Here is a 21,380-nt window from a genome sequence, read left to right on the forward strand (position 1 = left end):
TGGCAGCCGGTGTGGTGGCTCGTGAGGGCGAAGTGAGTGCCGGGTGGGCGGGGCGGGCAGGCCCGGGCGGGTGGCGGTCCTGAAGCAGAGGGGGATCTGGAGAAGCAGCCAGGCGCAGGGCAGCTGCCTCTCACTGACCGTCTGCCTTTGATTTCTTTGGAGCGGATTTCCTTGGGAGACGGGAGGCAAAGGCAGAGCGAAAGCGTCAGTGTGGGTCCCCACGGTGAAGCGAGCGGGACTCATCGGGGGCTCTGACTGGGCCCTAGCGGGGCGTCACGCCCGGTTAAGCAGCCCCCCTCGCTTAAGGAGAAGGTGGGCCCTACTGTCCCCACCGCTCCTTCCTCCCGGGATCCGCCCACCCCTGGCCTCAGAAGGCTCCTGAAAGGCATTCCCCGCTTACATTTCTGGAGACGACATGGGCCGCTTGCTGGCCGGCTTGGCGCCAGAGCTGTCTTTACTGGTTTCTGAAAGGAAAGAGGCAACAGTGAGGGAGCAGCTCAGCAACGGGGGTGAGACGACTCCAGTGGCCCAGCTGAGGGGACGAGAGCGGGGATGACGCCCGTGGCCCCCCCAACCCCGTGCCAACTCTTGACGGAGCAGCCCGAGGCCTCTGCTCCCCACCCCGTGCCTCCCGCTGCAGGTCCCGGCAGCCCTCCCCGCCCCCACCAGCCCCGAGCAGCTTTTTCTTGCACCCCCAGATAAGGCGAGCAACCCTCCACTCCGAGACATCGCCCCAGGGCCCTAGGCCCTCACCCACCCCAGAATATAAAGCCACCAAGTCCAGCTTGGAGCCGGGTGGTCCCGGAGACGCTCGCAGGGCTCTCCCCCGCCTCCCCCCAACCTCTCCCTAGAGCTGCCCCAAGGAGCCCAACGAACAGCACCCACCTTGCAACCACCTGACTTGCGTGGCTGGGCCATAGCCCTTCTCGTTGCGGGCAGCGATGCGGAAGATGATGGCGGGCTTGGTGGTGTAGTCGATGTGCGCGTTGGAGAGGCTGGAGGACTGCACGAGGCAGGAGGGGCTGGGCCCACAGTACACCCGCATGAAGGCCAGCTGCGCGGGGGTGGAGCTCTTGGGCTCGCCCCCAGACTGCGAGCTCTGGATGGCCAGGTACACCGAGTACTCGATGATCTTTCCGGAGGTCACAGAGGGCGGCTCCCAGGTGAGGTGAGCACCATCTGGACTCTGGAACCGAGGGGGGCAGAGACCAAAAGCTGGGCCATCTTCGGCCTTCGTGACTTATTCCCACCCCGCCCGCCCGGGTACAGAGGGCCTGGAATGCTTCGAAGCCTCCGGAACTGACTGCTCATACTTCACCCCTCCTGCTAACACAACAAAGCTACTTCAGAGCAGAGTTCGAGGAGCTCCAAAGAGATGGCTTCTTCTGCCCACACCTGGAAGGCAGCCTGACGCGACAGCACAATGAAACAAGCGGGGCTCCAAACAGCCTTCCTAGCCCTGCTTGGCCACCTAGCGCACAGCTTCTCGTTTAGCCTCCTGGGGCCTCGGTCTCCTCCTCATCGGGGGGTTAAGAATTAGATGAAAGACCACGTGGAGCACAGCACACAGTGTGTCAAAGGGGGAGGCGGTGGCAGAGGCACGGGGAGGAACTTGCCCTTGTCTCCCTGGCAGTCGCTGACAGAGCCAGGACCAGAAGCCTCACCCCAGAGCCAGCTGGCTCCGCCCACACCTTGGGGCCCCCTCCCGAGTCACCCCCACCTGGGCCAGCACAGAGCGCACGGACTTAGCCGAGGACAGAGGCTGACGCAACGGCGAGACTCACTTTGCTGATCTTAATGGCACAGGGGGCCCCCGGGAAACCAGGCAGACACGTCTTAAAGGCTGAGATCTCGCTGAAGGGCCCCCGGCCACAGGCGTTGATCCCGGCAACACGGAACTTATAGGCAGTGCCAGGCTGCAGCTCCTGCTTCTTCAGCTGGTTATAGTCGGGCACCGTGCCCGAGTCGTCCTGCGGGAAGAGGCCGGGCGAACAGGAAGGGAGACACGGAAGTGACGTGAGAGGGCTGCTAGAGCATGGCTCTGGGGCCAGCAGAGTTGTTTTCTACCCTGGGGACGATGCAGGTCCACACGGTGGGGTGGGTGGGCCGGGGAAAGGGCAGCCACGGCAGCCCCTTCACGACAAGGGGGGGACAGGGCAAGGTGGGCCGACGCTGGGCTTCACAGCCACTTCAAGAGTCACAGGGAGAGAGAGGGGGCAGCTCTAAGACAGGCGTGCCCCCGGGGAGCTTCATAAATCTCTACCCACCCGGGGGTCTCAGCTCGCGGGGACACTTACATCCGACGGGGCAGCGTCATCGGGTGGCAGGAAATAGTGTGTCACCATCACGTTGGTGCCTTTAATGACCCCCACATCAAACCACTGGTTCTCTTTCTTCACGGGGGCTTTGCTGGGCGGGGGCGGTAGGTCTGGCTTCTGGAAGTCAGAGAGGGGAGAAGAGATCAGGCCCTCCACCCTCGGGGCCCAGATGCTGCACCCCACCCCCGAGTCCCCGTCACTCCAGACTCACTACGCCTAGGGACTCGATGCCATTGGCCACTTCTGTCAGGGTAGCCGCGGCCTGCAGCTTCGCGGGACTGGCGACCACGACTGGCTGGGGGGCCACAAACGTGTTGGATGGAGCCAGGCCTGGGAGTAAAGACGGCATCAACAGGAAAGGCCCCGGAGACCTGGCTTTTGCGTGGGAGCCCTTCCCGCAGGCTAGAGGACACGCCCGCCTCTGCACGGAGGGGCCCGGGACCAGCCCCCGCCCCGTCCCGAGACTTTCTTCCACAATCAACCGAGTTCCCCGGGGGAGCAGGGCCCCACTCACTCTCGGTGGCCGTGGAGGGCAGCAGTGCCACGGTGCTGGGCGCAGCCCCGGCCAGCTCGTTGAGGCAGTTGCTCTCGATGCTCGGGTCGTTGAGGCTGTCGGCAGGGGCCAGCGCCTCCGTGGGGAGGTGGTGCTGCTGCTGCTGGGCCTGCGCCTCCTGGAGCTGCTGCTGCTGCACCAGGGCGGCCAGCTCCTGCTGTGTCAGCACGATGGGGATGGTGGTAGCCTGGCCCTCCTGGCCCTCGGCCGACAGGTGGCTCAGCTCCGCCTGCGTCACAGCGGCCGCCGCCTCCGACGTGTCCATGGGCTCCCCGGTGCCTGCTCCAGGTGGACACGACTTCTACTTAGGAGGAGCAGCAGGCGGGAGAGCCCAGCCCCAGCTGCCCACGGTCACCGCCCTCCCGCAGCTAGGGGCAGCCCTGGTGGGCGCCGGCCCTCAGAACCGGCCCTCAGATTCTCTCAGACCTCGTCTCCGGCCCACCTCTACCCTGCCCTCCCACGCCCGAGAAAGCCCGCTTCCTTCTGGGCGCCCAAGTCAGCCTGCCCTCCCCGTCAAGTCTGCGGCGTGCTGCCCTAGCGGGAGACAAGCCTCCTCTTCCCAGGCTGCCTGTCACCGGGGCCTGCCAGCCAGGGCTGCCAGCAGGGAGGCTCCGGAACCCGGGTTCCTCACGCCTCCCGAGGAGTCCGTCTTCCCCTCGGGGCTCCCACCTACCCTTAACCAAAGACAGTGGGGTGAGCCACCTACCGTGCCCCCAGCACCTACCCATGACGGCCTGCTGCGCGGCCTGGAGCACGGCCTGGATGGCCAGGGCCTGGGCTTCCTCTGTGGCCGCGGCCTGGGCGGCCGCTTCAGCGGCGGCAGTCACCGCCAGCTCCTCGGGGGTGAGCCCCGTTACCATGAGGGTAGTGGTGCCCGCCTGGGCCTCGGCCATCAGCTCTTGGGGAAGTGACAACTGGTCTACTTCGGACTGCGTGGGCGGGGGCGGCTGGACCACCACAGTGGCTACCACGGCTGAGCTGGCAGGCTCCTGGCCTGAAGACGGGTCCCCTGTACTGCTCAGATCCACGGCGGCCTGGAGCTCGGGGGCCTGGGAGGCTGACAGGACCTCGGCGGACTCCCCCATCAGGGGTGCGGAGGCAGGCTGCAGGAGCTGCCGTGGCGGAAGCTGCTGGCGAGGCCCTGGCGAGGCCTGGAGCTCCTCTGGGGGCTGCAGGATGTCAACAGCAGAGAAGGGCATGTCAGAAGTTTCTGTGTTGGCTATGGTCACTGTTATCGTGGCCGGGATGGGGACTTCGGTGGTCAGAGCCCCTGGGGTAGTCTCAGTCACTGATGAGATCTTCTAGAAAGGGAGAGAAGCCCCTGTCAGAGGGAAGGAGTGGGAGACCAGAACCAGGCAGACCTTCATCTTTCCCTGTGGGCCAGGATGTGCATTCCCCAGGGGCCGCCACGACCCCATCTGATGAGCAGGGGCGGCAGGTCACTGAGCAGTGGGGGGTGTGGCAAGAGGAGTAGAGACCCTTGACCTGCCGGCCAATTTTACCCCATCCTCACAGAGGTCTCCCTGCCTCGCCAAAGGGGCCCTCAGACTCCCGCTGTGCCACTCTTACAGGCAACAGACAAGTAACAAGCCATAGGAAACAGCTACAGAAAGAAAAGCGCCCAGGAGACACCCACCAAGCCTGGGGGCCTCCTGCGCCCTGCCTTGTCAGGCACGAGGCTGCCCTTCTATGGTCTGGAAAAGGAACCAGGAGTGGCGTGTGCCTGGAGCGAGAGCGACACCTGGTGTCCAATCCTGGAACAGCGCAGGCCTGAAGTGCAGCGGGCAGCAGGGAGGCAGACAGAGGGGGGCCCTCCAGGGGCTCTTACCGGCACCGAAGGGCCCGGGACCGGTGTGGACTGTGTCACAGTGGTCACGGCCCGTGTCAGCGTGGAGGACACCGTTGTCGTGATAGGACTGGAACCTGGGATGTTCACGCCGTCGCCCTGGGTGCTCTCCACCTCTCCCTGGTCGCTGGTGGGCGGCGGGGGGTCTGCGGGGGGCAAGCGGAGAGCAGGATGACAGGCCCCACTCCAGCAGGGTTTCCACCCAGCTCTGCCAGCAGGGGACACCATCGCCCAGAGGACCCGCCCAGGCTAGTTAACCGAGCTCCGCGGAATCAAACCGAGGGCCTCTTGCTGGGGCCTGGGCCCCGGGGAGCACGGGTGCCAGGCTGGCTGCGTCCACCTACCTTGGTTGGAACTCATGTTGGAGGTGACGGTGGTGGCCGTGTGCGTGGTGCCTGTCTCGTGGGTCTCACAGGGTGGGTTGGAGCACACCCTCTGCGTCGGGAAAGGAGCCAGCAACGAAGCTCCAGCCTGGGGGGTAACTGCGGGTGGTGCCGCCCCCTCCAAGCCGGACTCTAGGGTTCTATGGGAGGGCGCGGTGTCAGGGAGCAGGGCGCCCATGCTGACTGACATGGTGGTACCGGTGGAAGCCGTCTGGTGCGTCTCACAGGGGCGGCCAGCGGGGGGCTGCTGCCCACCCTCTGGCTGGCCTGCACCCCCGGTGGACATGGCGGTGGTGGGCGTAGGGGTGGTGCCCGTCTCGTGGGTCTCGCACGGGGGGTTGGAGCAGACCTGCGTCACGGTGGCCGAGGAGCACAGCAGTGCCTCCAGGGCCTTCGCAGTCACAGCGGCGCCAGGCGAGCTCTCGTACCCAAGCGCGGGCATCCCCTGCACCTCAATGGGTTCCCCGCCACCCACGGTAGAGCGGGCCGTGGTGGCGGTGTACGTCGTGTGGGCGTGATGCGCCTCCGGCTGGCGCCCCACGGACACCAGCGGGCCCAGGCCAGCTAGGGGGCTACCCTCACCGCCAGGCCTGACCTGGGTGCTCAGAGGGCCCAACTGCACGAGCGTGGCGCCACGGCCACCAGCCTCCAGGGCCAGGCTTGGTCTGAAGAGCGGGCCAGCTGAGCACGGGGCCCCGGTGGCCATCACAGTCATGGTGGTGCTGGTCGCGCTGGTCTGGCGGGTTTGGCACGAGGGCTTGACAGAGCCCTGGGCCCCCTCTGACGCCCCGGCAGCCATGCTGACCCGGACCATGGCGGGCACAGTGCTTCCCACACAGGTGTACCGGACGTCTCGCCGCTGCCCGGCTCCGATGCCCGACATGGCGGTGGTGGCTGTGCTGGTGGTGCCCGTCTCGTGGGTCTCACACGGCGGGTTGGAGCAGCCGTGCTGCCCAGCCATGTTGGAGGTGGCGGTGGTGGCTGTGTTGGTGGTGCCCGTGTCATGGGTCTCGCACGGCGGGTTGGAACAGACGCGAACCACGCTGCCGTTCTGCTGGCCCACTGTGGAGCTCACGAGAGCAGCAGCTGCCTCTTGTCTGTCGCAGACAAACTGCACTTGGGTGGGCTGCGGGTGCCCCCCAAGATTAGCCACGACGGTGGTGGTGGCTGTGTTGGTGGTGCCCGTCTCGTGGGTTTCGCAGGGCGGGTTGGAGCACACCAGTGTCACAGTGCCGGGCTGCACGTCACCCTGGCCTGAGTCAGCGATGGTAACCGTGGCCGTGGGCTGTTCTGTAGTAGGCGAGGCCAGAATGGACACGGGGAGGTCGTGCACAGGCTGGGCCTCTACCCCGCTGGGCGCTGTGATCAGAGTCACCTGGGTAGGCTGGGAGACAGGCTGGGGAAGAGGCCAGATGGGGAATTAGTACAGCATCCCCTACGGTGGCTGGGACCGCCAACTTGGCTCCTAAAGCAACAAAGCTGGCAAATCCAGGACCTGCTCACCCTCTGACCCCAAACACTGACTCTCTCAGGAACCTAGGAAGAGGTATTGCATCACCTCAAGGGCCACAGGGACTGGGAAGGGGCTGGGCGGGGGCAAGGCCTGGGCTGGGAACCCTGCTGACCCCAGGCTGTACCAAGGCCAGCCACAGACGCTTCAGCACTTTACCAGCAATTCAGCTTACAACGTACGAAAAGAAAGATGCTATATGCACCCCAAAATGAATTATTGTACCCTCTACAGTATCACGAAAGAAAAAGCCTAACGCTCAAAAACTAAAAATGGCTGAAATATATTATCTCAGCACGACACGCTATCAGACGGTGACTAAGAATCGTGATTACGTGGCTACAGGGAAACCGTCCTACGGGTGCCACACACGGGAGGGAAAAAAAGGACCCAGCTGCACATGGCAGCAGAAGGAAGCCTGGAGAGGATGGCCCCAACGTGGAGACCGGAACCCTGAGGCTGGGCCCGCGCTTCCACGTGCTCTCCCGGCTGCCCTACCTGCATGGTGATGGTGGGGGTGGTGAGCCCACCGGCCGCCGTCAGCGTGGTCTGTGCTGCCGACACGGTGATGGCAGTGGGGTTGATCACCTGGCTCGAGAGGGTGGCGATGGTGCCCAAGGTGGTGATGGGTGTGGCCAGGGAGGCACTGGTGCTGTGGCCCCCGGCCCCGGCGAGGCTGGTGGACACGGTGCCTGTCACGGTGCCTAGGGTCGTGACGCCTGAAGGCAGAGAGGGAGGCGGGGGTGGGATGTGGGAGGAAGCCCGCTGTTGGCACCGCCTTCCCGGCAGCTTTTCTCCCTGGGCAGGCGGGGCCGGGGCGCACCCCAACTCTGCCCCACTCCCCCCACGGCCTACACACCTGTTGTGCCCTTCACGACCAACGTGGTGACAGCCGGCTTGACAGCGGAGACGGTAACAGGGGTGACCAGGCGGACGCCGCCCATGGGCACGGTACGGAGGATGGTGCCCGGCTGGCCGGGGGCGCCCTTCAGCACCACCTGGGATGACAGAGGAAAGCAACCCCACGTCACGTGTGGGCTGGCCTGACCCTGCGCTGGCCCTCCCAGGCCCCACGGGAAGACCCACGTGGCCTGCTGGGCTCCCGGACTGGACTCGGGGGTGAGGAGAGGGCCAGGCACGCCGCACCTGGGTCACTCCTTGCTGCCCGTGGCCAGTGGCGATTTTGGGAACAGCAGTGATGATTTTGGCGGGGGCTCCAGTTCCGGAAGTCATAACCTTGGTGGTGATAATGGTGATGGGGGACTTGATGCCGGGACTGCTGGTCACACCTGGAGGAGAGGGGGGCAGCCTGGCTTCAGGCCGGGCCACGAGGGACAGCGCCGGCCTCCCACCCGGGCCTGCTGCCAGGTCCCGTTTCTCTTGGGCCCCCTTTCAAGCAGTTACTCCTGCTGCCCCTTGGTTAAAACAAAGAAGTACCAACTGTAGCCGTACCCCTGCTACCTCCCGACATATCTTAAGGAAAAGGCAGGGAGAGGGTGGAAAAGAGGGGAAAACCAGAATGGAAACACGTCGCAGCCCGCCCTCCATCTGCCTGCCTTTTCCCTCCTGACGTTGTCCCTCACCAGCACGCTGGAGGAGGCCCCTACCCGTGGCGCCCGCCTGCGTGATGATGGCCGACATGGGGATGGTCTTGATGATAGTGGTCGTGCCAGGCTTGGTGGTGCTGGGGGACACGCTGCTGATGCCCAGGATGGTGGGCTTAGTCCCTGCCCCGCTGGCCTGCGTGGTAGTGATGATGGTGGTGGGCTTTCCATCTGCTGATGTCACCAGCTTCAGGATAGTCCCGGCTGGCAGGGGCCCTTTGGTCTGTAAGGGGAAAACACGTGAAGTGAGGGTGAGCTGAACCAGCATCGTTGTCAAGATGGGAAATGTTTTGTTTTTTTTTTTTTAGTTTTAATTGAAACACAGCTGATCTACAATGTTGTGTTAGTTTCAGGTGTACAGCTAAGTGATTCAGTTATACCCATATATATCTATCCATCCTTTTTTTTTAGAAGAATGGCAAGTTTAACGGTGACTCTGGTCTGGCTAGTCTCCACTGGCAGCCCAAGCAGCTCAGAATATTCTGAAGACCGAGGGTGACAGGACCAAGCAGCAGGACCTTCTGTGCCATCTGTGCTCATGGGATCATGTCTAAGCAGGGACGCGAGTTCTAACCCCAGGCCAGCGCCCACTCTTGCTTGTGTCGCAGTCTGGGGCCCACGAGCTCACCTGGATGATCTGAGTCACCGGGCCTGTAGACGCCTGGCCTGTGACTGCAGAAGTCTGAACTGGTTTGGTCTGGACCACTGACATCACTTTGCCCAGATTGGAAATCTGAAAAGGAAGAGACAGAGCACAGAGAGTGATCCAGAGACCAGTCAAGGGCACGGCCTGGGCTGGGCTCTCCTGGCACCCACCACTCACCAGAGCACTGCCTCCTGGGACAGAGATGGGGCTCTTCACCAGGGTGATGGTCTTGGTGACCCCACCCACCACTGTGGTCACCACCTGTGCTTGCTGGGCCACTGTCACAGTCCCCGACTTGTGTACTGTGATGATGGGGCGGGTGGACGTGTTGGCGGCAGAGGAGACAGACGTCCCCACCTGGGCGGCTGCAGTCTTCAGCATGCGAGTGGCTGGGTTGCTCACCTGGAGGGAGCAGAGAAGAGTGGTGGGCGGGGCAGAGAGCGCACCAGCCTCTGCCTGGAATGGCGGGGGCGGGGGTGGGGTGGGGAGAGGGCGCACAGCAAAACTCTAGCCTGCCCTGCCCCACGCATGCATGCGTGAGTGCGTCCCCAGCTCAGTTTGGTTTACCTTTCCTCTAGCAAAGCAAGGGAGGACACTGGGCCGGCAAGTCTAGCCTAAGGCTGCCACACCCCTACGGCTGCCAGCTTATTCCACAGCCCACAGCAAACACCAGTTACGGACCTACAGCCTCCGTGGGTTGGTCCGAAGCCCGGAAGGAGTGACCGCTGTCTGATCACAGGGCCCAGAAGCCCCCGGCCCCAAGGCTGAGAACCAGGCCCAAGGGATGCTCACCATGACTGGCGAGGAGGCCACCTTCACAGTGGCTGGGAGGGTGGTGGTGCCAGGCGTCACGGCCACAGTTTTGACGATGGTGGTGCCGGCCGGGACACTCAGCACCGTGGGTGCCGAGGAAGGAGGGATCTTCTGGGTGGCGGCAGCCGCGGCTGCCAACGCCGCCATGCCACTCATCTGCGGGCTGCTGCCGATGACCTGCAGTGGGCACAGGTGGTAGTGTGAGCCCACAGGGAGTGCCAGGCCCGAGGCCACCACGCTCCCTGCTCCACGGCCTGCACCAGAACCCGCCTGGCTCGCCCTGAAGCGGCACCTCTCAGCGTCAGGACTGCCGGGCCCTGCTCTACTGACCCCAGACGTGGACTCCTACCACTGACGAGGCACTACAACCCGGCAGCAAGAGTTACCAGTAATTCTGGATCTTTCCTAAAGACCACGGAGACAGATACAGCTCTCTCCTCATGTGGCTGAATCAAACCCCAACTGGCTAGATTCTCCCCTCAGGCTCCAGGACAAGAAAATACACATTTAAAATGCCCTTGAGGTCAGACAGGTCGTTCTGAGGCGTGAACTTATTAACCCTTAAGTTAGTGACGAGCGGTTGCCTCATCAGCGCTTTACAGGTCCAGGATAAGCGGGACTCAAACCCTGTCAGCGCACCACCGACCACCAGGAAAGCCCCGCCCCGCCCTAGCTTCTCACTGTCCCCTGGGCGCTCTGTGTAGGCACGACCATCCGCACGCCTGCGGGAAGGGAGGTCACAGTGACAGGGGCTTTCCCAGCCTGGCTGGCAGGTCGCATGGTGACCAACGGGGTTCCTGTTGTAGCCTGAGGACCGGTCACTTTGAGAACAGCAGGGACACCTGGCAAGAGAAGGGGCAGAGGCGAACAGCTTCTGTGACCTGCTTGTGCTTCAAATCTGGCCCTTCCAGACACCCTCAGTGATAGCCTCCAAGGTCAAGACCGAGGTCCCCCGCCACCACTTGGCCACAAGCCTGCACGAACGGCCACCAGGTGTGCCGTCTGTCCAGCGGTCCTCACTCAGGCACGTGACCCCCTGGTGGGCCGGATCCTGCCCTTGAGAGCCCGGCCCCCAGCTCACCTTGAGTCCTGGCTGCGGCAGGCACGGAGATCGAGCTACCAGGCACCGTCGGCAGGACCTGGATGGTGGTGGTGGATGGGGTCGTGGCCGCAGCCTGGGGCAGGAGCGTGATGCCTACTTGGGTCAGTGGCTGCACAGCAGGCGCGGCTGCTGCTGGGGCAGGGCTCTTGGGAGGGTTGGCAGGCACAGATGGGACTGGATTGGGTGTAGGGGAGGTGGCAGTAGCAGCCGTGGCAGGAATGTCATATTTCTGGAGCTGCAGAAGATAACTGTCGGCTGTTGCCACAGCCCCCCAGCTCACCTCCAGGGAGTTGGTGTTGGCTCGTACCAGCTGTACCCGGGCCGGGGGCGGTGGCTTTTCTGTAAGAGAGCACCGCTGGTGAGAAGGCGGTGGCAGAGACTTCAGGGGTGGGCATGGCAGCTCTCCTCTGGTCGGCCTTACCTGTTTCCAGGTACCAGAGGTCCTTGCAGCAGACCTGGTTGTTCCAGGCCTTTCGGTAGCCGTCACGCCCACTCCAAATGTACAGGCGGGTGTTGATGGCTACAGCACAGTGGCCGGCGCGGGCCCGGGGAATATTGTCCTCCAGCGTATCCATCAGGATGGTCTCCCAGGCCATGGTATCTGGGGAGGGCAGGATGTGGAGGTTAGCAGGGGGCAAAGGAATAGACAACCCCCAAGGGCTCTTTGGCCTTTCGCTGTCAGGGATGGGGAATTAAAACCAGGAAGTCATCAAAGATTACTAAATTAAGACAAAGACAAAAACAAAAACAACTCCATATAGCAAAAAGACCGTAAAAAATTATAAACCATGAACTACAAACTGAGAAAACTATGTGAAACACACAGCCAAAGGTTTCCCTTCTCACACATCAAGCAACACAAGAGCCTCTAGAAAGAGATGGGCGAAGATGAACGCAAGTTACAGAAAAGGTGACAAGAGGATCCGAGGAAAAATACATACCCTCACTCACGATTAAGGCAAACTTAACCCAGAAGGTGCCTGGCAGTTTGATGTTCGTGCTGATGCAGCCAGGGCTCAGGGGAGGGAATGGGGGCTGGCCCATGGGGAGAGTCAAGTGCCTACTGGGCTCCGCGAAGAGCGAACTGTTTGCCGGCCTGGCAAACACTGCCAGGGGCATCTGTGTGTACAGCAACATCCCTCTGAAAGCAAGTCTACGTCTAAGTCTTCCTCTTTGAATACAACTGCACTTGGCAAGAATGGTGCGAGGATACTCACGAGAAGCGTTGGTGCAAGTTTTGACACCACGAGAGCAATTCAAAAGAATGAGGCCACTCGCCCTGCAGGGATGGGATGGTCTCCAGGACAGAGTAAATGCAAGGGTCAGGCGCCGCGCTGCGTAGAGCAGGCCGCTGTCCTGTTTCCTCGGTTTTAAAGGAACCTATAGGCAACGCTCGTGTATATAGCAAAGTCCCTGCAGGGTGGGTGAGAAACCACCAACAGGAGACAGGAAGGATGCTCTGCATGGTTACGCTGGGTAGGAAGAGCCTATTCAAAAGACGCAAAGGAGGAGAGTCCCTCAGAGCACTTGGACCACTGGCTACTCCTTGCGGATTCTAGAGGCACGGCCTAGCAGCAGCTCAGCTCCCTGCGCTCCCCACACAGCTTTCAGGCCGAGGAGGCCGCTCTGAGCCCAGCCCGAGGAGGCCATACCCAGGTTGAGACAGGCCAGTGTGTTGGTACACTTCCACTCCTTCTCGTGTGTGGCCACTTTGACGTCATCCATGACGAGAGGCACCCAGCCACCAAACACGTACATTCTGGGACGAGGGAGGGAAGAGTAGGAGAGGATTGTAGAGGAGGTGCCAAGCTAGAGGCCACCTCTTCCATCCAGAAACTTCTGAACACACTTGGTCCTCTAGCTCTCCCCAGGACGCACGAAGCTCTGGACGTGGCCCTCTCCTACTTGGTGGCTCAGCCCTCACAAGAACTGTGTCACCTCCAGTATGTGGAGCCTCGGTTTAGCTCACCTAAAGCTCACCTCAGTCTCCATCGTTCTTATATTCACTTTGGGACCTTGGCACTGACAAAAACACTCAGCTGCTGGCGGAGAAGACGGTCTGTGCCCCTCTACCCTCTGTCTTTTCTCAGTCCCCCAGGGTCATAATGGAAAGACGGGGCTGCCGAACGCCAGCCCAGCCAGAAAGAGGTCTCCTCAGGCCTTAGGGGTTGCTGGAAGGAAGCTGCGAGCCCACGGGGGTGGGGGTGGGGGTGGGGGTGGGGCGGGCTAGGAAGGGAAAAGCCGTGGCTGGCTGCTCACTTGTTTCCTATGGTCGTAGCCGAGTGGAGACTTCGAGGAAGAGGTGCCACCCCGCTGAGGCTGGGCTTATTCCACGTCAGAGTCTCTGCAGAGCAATGGGAAGGGAAGGTTACCCACACTGGGTCGGACATGGGCCCTCTGACCCACAGGGTGTGCCCCGGACACAGGGAAGGTGCGGGGAGGCAGGTGCTGACCCAGCGTTAAGAATTCCACACCTGGACTCCCTACAGCCCATGGGAGGCCCTCTGATCACCAGGTTCTGGCATTTCCCAAGCTGTGTTTACCGTCCTCTGAACCTTCACTGAGCACCCGCTACAAGCCAGCACCGCGCCTGGGGCCGGGGTAGGAGCGGCGGGCGCACCTTCTGACTCCCCACGAGACACACTCTCTCCCACACCACCTCCGCCACCTACAGAGCCGCTGCTGCTGGGGATTCTGCTCCCGAGACACTGTTTCTTTCGAGCACCGATGCTGCCCCACAGGACCACCTAACCCTCCAGAGATGTGTGGTCGGCCACCTTCTCCCCTCAGTCTTCTTCAGGTCGAAAGCCTGAACTCCTTTCAACCGTTCCCACTTCCCCACCTGCCGACCAGCCCGAGGAGTCCCCGTGGCTCTAAGGGCATCTGTACATCCCCCCTGACTGTGACAGAGCAGGGGGCCCCGCTCCTGGCACAGCCTGACCACTGACAAGTCGACAGGGATGGGTGCTACCTCACCTACACAGTTCCATTCTAGAAAGGCCTTTCCCTCTCCCCTCACTCTCTGGAAGACAGCAGACCAACTCAGCCAACCGAGCCCTGCTCTTTCTTCAAGCAACGCCACAAGCTCGGGGCAAAGATGACAGCCCCAGATGGGTCCTATCCTGACCCTGCAGCAAGTACGGGGCTGGGGGGGACACTCCCCTCCCCGTGAGCCCCAACTCAACACCACACGCCGGCCGCCCCCACATCTTACCGATATCCAGGGTCCAGAGGTCACCCAGCCGGCAGCCACTCATCCCTCCGTAGATCACCAGCTTGGACTTCTTGTTGTCCTTCTCGGTGTAGACCACTGCGGTGTGCGACTCCCGGGGTGGGGGAAGGACGCCGTAAGTGATGGGAATGTCCCAGGCTACCACTCCAGAGCCTGGCCGCAGTTCCAGGATGTATAAGTCATTCAGGTACCTGGAGAAGGACAGTCAGTTATGGCGGGCCACTGGCTTCGATGGGTGAACAGTGGACTCCTGGGGAGACAAAGGGGGCTGAGGCCGCACGAACTCCAAGGTCTTCTACCTTCGTCCCGAAGGAGGGGCTACCAGAAGCTCCAGAGGAGTAGAGAGAGGAGAAGAGGAAGAGCCGGATGGGGTGTGCCAGTCTGCCCTGCACACAAAGCTGGGCATGATATGAGGGCCTCCCGGGTGAAAAGGGGGCACCATCTCAGGACTACCGCCAAACTTTAGAAAGGACAACACCCATCACGAAGGCTGCAGGCAGCAGATGCTGAGAAGCAAAGCGCCAGCTCTAAACTGGGTCCGAGGAGCAGGAAGCAGCCCAAGGCAAGGTGGGTTTCTACCTCCTGGCCTGGCCCTCCTCCCACGAGGCCTCCTCGGGGTTAGAAACCTCAGTGCTGGAAAGCTCCTTAGAGGGCATCCAGTGCCACCCTCTTGCTTCACAAAGGAAAGGGACTTGGTACGGCAGGCTTGGCTGGCGTGTGGGCGAGCACCCGCCTTCATGGGATTCCACGTGAACAGGACAAAGTCTCACCTCGGAATGTTGTTCTTGGGGTCCTCGCTATCGTTGGCCAGACCCCCAAACAGGTAACATTTGTTGCCCACAAGGGAGAAGCTGTGCCCGAGCCGAGGACACGGAGGGGGCCCGTTTTTGGGCGTCTTTGCTTTGAGTCTCTTCCACTCCCACCGGCTTGCCTGCAAAATCAAGACTCAGTGATTAAATCGGGGATGAGCCGGGCCACTGGCCGCACAGGGAAGGGCTGGTGCTGATGAGGGAGGGACCTGAAGGGAGTGAGAAGGTCCTGGGTGGCACGGGGCCTGCCCCCGCCCCCGCCCCAACAACCGGGGCCTCACCTGGAGCTCGTAGAGGTCGTTGCTGTATTTGCCGTATTCCACCATCCCGCCAAACACCAGCAGGCGAGTCCCATCGCACACGAAGCCATAGGCTGCACATCCAGGAGGGATGTCCCCTCTCACGGCCGGGATGAACCACTGGTTGGTCGCTGGAGAACAAAAGTGAGCAGAAGTCAGACCGCCTCGGGAGCCCCTAGAACCAGAACCTCCACCCCTCTTCCTCCCCTCACCCACCAGCCTTCAAAATACAGTCTAAGAAAGGAGGGGCTGAGGCACCGCCTCTCTTCCCAAGGATGTGGGACTTTCTCCTTTTACCATCCAAGTGCCAGCCCTCTATCCAAGCCATCTTCCAAACCCCTTGGCCTCAGAGGCCACCTCAAAACAGCCTGTGATCACCCTGCTTCTCGTCACGGTCATCTTAATAAGCAGGAAGTCACTGACCAAGAAAATTCGTCAGCTTCTGGCGATGTGGCCACCTCCTGCCACTCTACGGCTCATCGGAAAGAAACATCTAACACCCAAAATACCGTCCAGGGGCCCATGGCTGCACCTCTAAGTGGCCAAAAGAGGTACCAGTGCAGGCCGGGAGCAGCAGCCCGCGGTACAAGCTGGGGAGGACCATGGGGGTACGAATCAATCTCTACTGCTGTTTCCAGGGTGACGGTCCGGAGCAGCCCCCCCCCCCCGGGCCCACCCCCTCCCCCCTCCAGAACACGGGCAGAGGTGGCGGCAGTCAGTGCCAACTAAGCTGTCCAAAGCCCATCGCCTCTAGCCGGGCTGGGGCTCCCAACCTGCCCCTGCTCTGCCTGGCATCCTTGCCCCTCCTGGGCCACCGCCCCCACGTCTGCTATGCCAGGTCTTCCCAGAAAAGTCCGGGGGCAAACACTGCCCTCTTGTGAGGGATGCCTTCTATCCTATGTTATTTGAAGGGCCATCCCCTAAAACATACACCACACTCTCTCCGAAAACCCCAAACCGGCAGCCAACTGCAAATCTGATTCCACGCCCCTCGATCACTTTTGGTCGAACGTAGGCAAGCGAATTGGGACTGAGGGGCCGGTGGGCAGGGCACGGATCTGGGAGCGAACAGAGCCCCTGCCGGGGCGTGATAGGAGCCGGGACAGCACTGCGCACCCGGTCCCTGACCCTGTCCGGGCTGGGTAACCCGACTCTACCTGCAGCTGGGCAGAGAGGCCTGCCCCCCGCCCCCCGCCGAAAGCACACCACACCTGCCGAGGTAAAGGCGCCCGGCTCGCCGCTTCCCAAGTGTACACGTTAGTTTGCGGTGGGCTGTGGGTCCCGTCCTCAGTTCAGCAGCCAGCGGGCCTCCGGGACGCCCAGCGCCCCCCTCCGGGTCCCCTGCCTGCTCTGCACGCCCAGGCCCCAGACCCCCGCGCTCCGCCCCGTCCTCCCGCGCAGCACAAAGACAAACCGAGAAGAGCAGCAGCTTTCCAGGCTGGAGCCATCAGCCCTACCCGAACTGGGGGAGATGGCCTCCCGCGGTGCCCGGAAGGAGCTTCATCCAAGTTCCCGGGATAGAAGCCGACACTGACCTCTGAGCCTCCCTCCGTGGACAAAGGAACAGAGACCAGGAGTGGAAGTAACTTACCCGAAGTCACAGGGCGAAACACACACACAGAGATGAGAACCTTGTCACCGACTTAAAGTGACTGCTAGGTGCCCACCTGAGGGCCGGGAGGAGGCGACACGGGAAACGGCAGCTCTGTCGTCACCTGCCACCTCTGACTCAGCGGGCCGGGCTAGAGGGACCTGTGACGTCCTGACAGCTCATTCTACAGCACCCAAGAGGGGCTGATCTCATTCTAGAACACTCCAGGCAGGGCAGGGGCCCCCCGCACCGCCATCAGGAGCAGTCTGTGAGGCGGTGCAGCTTCTGGTCTGAAGCCAGAACCCGCCGCTCTTCACATCAAGTACAGTCCCAGTTCTACCCTGAGATGGCAGCTGCCCCCAGTCATATCATCTCTCGCTCATGTAGCGGGGCGGGCAGTGCATGACCTGACCTCCGGGTCCCTCCTTCTCCCTAGGCCTGGGCTTGTCGCCACTCTCGGCTGGGAGGGGGGCCGAGGAAGGGAGGCCTGTACCCAGGAGGTGGGAGGTGGCCGAGCCCCCCACCCCCACCCCGCAGCTGCCTTCCTGCTCGGCCGAGGCTCGAAGCGGGGGTGGGGGGGTGAGGGGGTGTGTGTCTCAGAAGAGGTGACATGGGAGCGGGGCCTTGAAGGCTGAACGTGACTTCCCGACAAGTGAAACCAGCCGGGCCGAGCAGGAAGTGACTGTGAGAGCAAGAAGGACCCAGAACGGAGGGGGAACGGGTTTGAGATAAGCTCAATTTAGTGACCAATTAGCTCCAGGGACAGAGGAACAGGGAGGTGTCTCTAAGGTGGTGGCCCGCACCCCTTAACTGAAGGGCGAGACAGCCCGACAGTCTCGGTGACGGCCTGTATTCTGCCCGACTCCACTGCCAGCTGGCAGGGTGACCCTGGACCTGTCACTTCCCCTCTCAGACCCCAATTTCCTCATGTGCAAAAACAAGGAAGTCCCACTAGATGTTTTCCAAGGCTCCTTCCGGTGGTATCAGTTGCAGACATTTGAGAACCACTGAGGCAGACCAGCCCTGGGCCACTGGTTTGGCAACCAGCCACACCCTCCCCTCACCAGGGCGCACCCCACTGTGTCAGGGCCGGGTCTTCTGGGTAATCCGCTTTGCTGTTGAAGTAAAATTCCCCGAGGTCAAGGACAGTTACTACCCTAAGATCTCCCAAAGGCCTGTGAAGTGTTTCACAGCCACCAAAGAGGAAGGACACACACTTTCTCACACACACCCTTCAAGTGCACACCTGCCACCCCCAGCCCCGTCAGCCCCCGACCCCGATCTCTGAGCCGACCAAGACAGCGAGGCAAGCACGTGCCCCCTGGAGCCCTTTGTCTTAGCAATGGGGAACTCTCTCCGAAGGGCGAGTGTCTCTGAGCACTCATCTTGCAGAAGGAAAAGCACTAGAGAGTATGCTCTGACCTCATTTAAAACAAAACCAAGGGACTTCCCTGGTGGCGTAGTGGTTAAGAATCCGCCTGCCAATGCAGGGGACACGGGTTTGAACTCTGGTCCAGGAAGATCCCACATGCTACGGAGCAACTAAGCCCATGCGCCACAACTACTGAGCCCGAGTGCCACAACTACTGAAGCCCACGCGCCTAGAGCCCGTGCTCCGCAACGAGAAGCCACCGCAATGAGAAGCCCACACACCACAGCGAAGAGTAGCCCCCGCTCGCCGCAACTAGAGAAAGCCCGCGCACAGCAACGAAGACCCAACGCAGCCAAAAATAAATAAATAAATAAATTTATAAACAAACCAAAACCAAGATAAGCAGGAGGCTGGCTGTCAAGACAGCAGCTAAGGATGCTGCGCATCTGCGCCACAGCTGGTGGGAGAGAGGCAACACCAAGCCTGTCTTTCTGAGAACAGCAGGAGCTCAAGGCTCTGTCAAATAGCAAACACTCGGTGAGGACCGGGGAGCTGGGTCAGCTAACGGCTCTCCTGGGACGTCACCGTGAGACGTCACCGAGGGAGTTCATAGGGCACTTTCCAAACTGCTACCCAGGAGGAATCCAGGGCTGCAGCCCTTCGGAAGGCTGGCTATCCTCTACTATACAACACACCCTTGCAGATGGGGAATGAATTAACGCCAAAGGGCTCAATTCATTTTAATAAACTAATGAATACACAGAGGCCCCAGGAAGCAGTGGACTTTGGAGCTGATGGTAATTAGGCCCCTGCCCTACTTTCTAAAATTGTCTTTCCTTGCCAAGGAGCCTGCTCCAGGCCTTACAAGAATGAAGTTGGTCCAAGGAGTTTAGGAGGTTCTGCTCAGGGCAACGGCCTCTCTAAAAACAGCCCTGCCCCTCAACCTTACCTTACCGGGCTAATCGTTGCCGCTGCAGCTGTCTGATCTGGCACAGAGCACCACCAACCAGCCCAGCCTCACTGGAGGCAACAGGTGCTCAGACCCAGAATGTGAAGGGTCACCGGCAACCCACCAGCCTCTTGAAAGTCAACTTTGTAGGGTCAATAACCTACAAGATGCAGAGAAAACTAAACTCTGTGCCTTGGGGGAGGCGAGGGTGGGGAGCACCCAACCGAGAGCCCAGCTCCAAGCCTCAGCACTCCAACCAACACCTTATCCCAGAGCAACCTCAAAGCTGGAAGGAGGTGCCCAGACCCGAGGACACCGTACCGCCAGAACCCTGGGACAGGATGGCTCTGGGGCCAAAGGAGCTCACCAGATGAGATGGCGAGGGGGAAAGAGCTGGAAGCCGGCCCCTGGCCGCGGCTGACCCGAATGCGACTGCGAGCTGCGGAGGGGAGCTTCCTAAAAGCACGCTGTCTGAGCTGGGAGGGGGTTTTCCGCAGCCCCGCCTCCATCTCTCAGGCTGTGGACTGGACCGCAAGGCACCTAGGCCCACCGCTCCCGGCGAAAACGCCCGCCGAGCCCCTCCCTCCCTCCGGGCCAGGCGAGGCCCTGCGGGCCAGCGTCCATTCAACAGGCAGCTCGGGCCCAAGGAGGCGCCAGGTGTACCAACCGGGCCAAGTGGCCACCACGGGGGAGGGGGCCGCAGGAGGATGCGGCTAAGCCCTAGAGACTTAGCGGAGACACCAGGCAACAGGCCGAAGGCGAGCCGGCACGGCACGGCAGCAGCACCCGGAGAGACAGAGGCGCACCGCAGTCTTCAGCTTTGACCGAACCTTGCCCCTCCCAACCAACCAGGCCCGGGCTTTGGGGGAGGCATGAGAATGGGCAGGGGAACCTCCTCAGCCTGCTGCGGGAATCACTGGAATTAAATCATTTCTCACATCAAAGGATCCCAGATCGAGACAACAGGAAATCTGTAGAGAAACACTGGAGAAGTCAACGCTGCAAGAGGGAAGCAGCAATGTCGTCTGACCTGTGGGTCCCCAGGAGACGGTTACCCAGCGCAGCACACAACCCGCCCCCCTCCCCCAGGTCGGGATTAGGCTGCTCAACTCTGCCCCTTTTCTCGAGACGGCGACCTAATCTGTAATCTAGAAGTTGTCATTTCTCCCGAAAGAGCACCAGAGATGAGGAAGAGCGGACCGGGCGCAGGAGGAGGGAGGAAGGGGGTGGGACTCTGCGCCAAAGGGACGCATCCGCCCGCCTGGCGGGGGTAACAGTGTCTGTCTGAAGTCACCACCGCGGGCGCCGCCCCCGCTCCCTCACCAGCCAGGGTACAGGGTTCCTCTCCAATAATGAAAAGCGCCTCTCAAACACATGGGAATCAGGGGTGTAAGAATGGGAAAAAGAGCAAAGGGAAAGCAGAGATGCCGGGCAGAGCAAACGGTCTCTGAGGGGAGAAGTAGCAGAACGGTGCGGACGGAGAGGGGGAATAGGAGGCGGGGGAGAGGGCTGCAGGGGAGGGGAGGAGAAGGCGGGAGAGGGAGGAAGGAGAGGGAGGGAGGAGGGAAGGAAGGGGAGAGAGAGGGAGGGAAAAGGAGGGAGAGGGAGGAGATGAAGGGAGGAGGGAAAGATCCGAGAACCCAACGGGCTTTGCACTCACCCGTGTTGTACACGTGCAGTTCGTCCACTATCCCCTCGTTGCCGCCGCCAAACACCACGATGAGCTCCTTGATGGCCACGGCGCGGTGGCCGTGGCGGGGCCGGGGCACTGGACCCGACCAACCCACCACTCGCTTCCAGCGGGGCTGCAGGAGCACTGCTGGCGAGTTGGCGGGTGACACGGCCGAAGCCATAGTTCCGAGAAAGGGCGCGGTGAAAAAAGTCACCAAGCGAGAAGGGAGACCCCCAATTCCACTCACACACACCCCCTTTCGTCTAAGGCGTCTCGCACAGAGAAGCGGTTCCTCACACAGCGGTGAACGGCTCCATGGACGCCGCCATCTTAACTATTCTCCTTCTCTTCTACTCTTCCCCTTCTTCTCGCTCACCACGTCTCCTTAAGAGCCTCCTGAAGCTGTCGAGCGCCTAGACCCGAGAAGCTGGAGGCCGCTGAGTCCCGCGGCCCTGACTACTTGCCTGAGAGCTCCCACTTAGAAGCTCGAGCGGGAGGCCCTGGGAGCCGCCATCTTGAGCCGCCTCTCTCTCCTCCCTTCCTCAATCGTAGCCCTCCCCCGCCGGAAATGGCGGAGCCCCGGCCCGGTTCCCACACCCCCCAAGTCTCCTGCACTGGCCGGCTTCCGGGGCGGGTGGAAATGAGCCACAAGCGCCGCGGTTGTCCCAGCCCCGCCGGAGC

At 61.7% G+C, this 21,380-nt stretch overlaps 1 protein-coding gene across 1 annotated transcript; it reads right to left on the bottom strand.

The window, feature by feature from the left end:
* Positions 1-38: 38 nt before the first annotated feature.
* On the bottom strand, positions 39-20,880 carry HCFC1 (host cell factor C1; the record flags this gene model as incomplete). Its single annotated transcript, XM_079727896.1, has 26 exons — positions 39-170; positions 401-464; positions 886-1,186; positions 1,785-1,970; positions 2,298-2,435; positions 2,530-2,648; positions 2,833-3,153; positions 3,596-4,172; positions 4,700-4,863; positions 5,062-6,496; positions 7,109-7,329; positions 7,470-7,608; positions 7,757-7,899; positions 8,218-8,437; positions 8,843-8,947; positions 9,038-9,262; positions 9,653-9,850; positions 10,355-10,515; positions 10,755-11,114; positions 11,197-11,376; positions 12,428-12,534; positions 13,035-13,119; positions 13,990-14,198; positions 14,778-14,938; positions 15,098-15,246; positions 20,688-20,880. 26 exons carry the CDS (start codon positions 20,878-20,880, stop codon positions 131-133), a joined length of 6,201 nt encoding a protein of 2,066 aa, XP_079584022.1. The 3' UTR covers positions 39-130.
* Between the last annotated feature and the right edge of the window lie 500 nt (positions 20,881-21,380).

The sequence above is a fragment of the Hyperoodon ampullatus genome, assembly GCF_949752795.1.
Source record: "Hyperoodon ampullatus genome assembly, chromosome: X".
NCBI lineage: Eukaryota > Metazoa > Chordata > Mammalia > Artiodactyla > Ziphiidae > Hyperoodon > Hyperoodon ampullatus.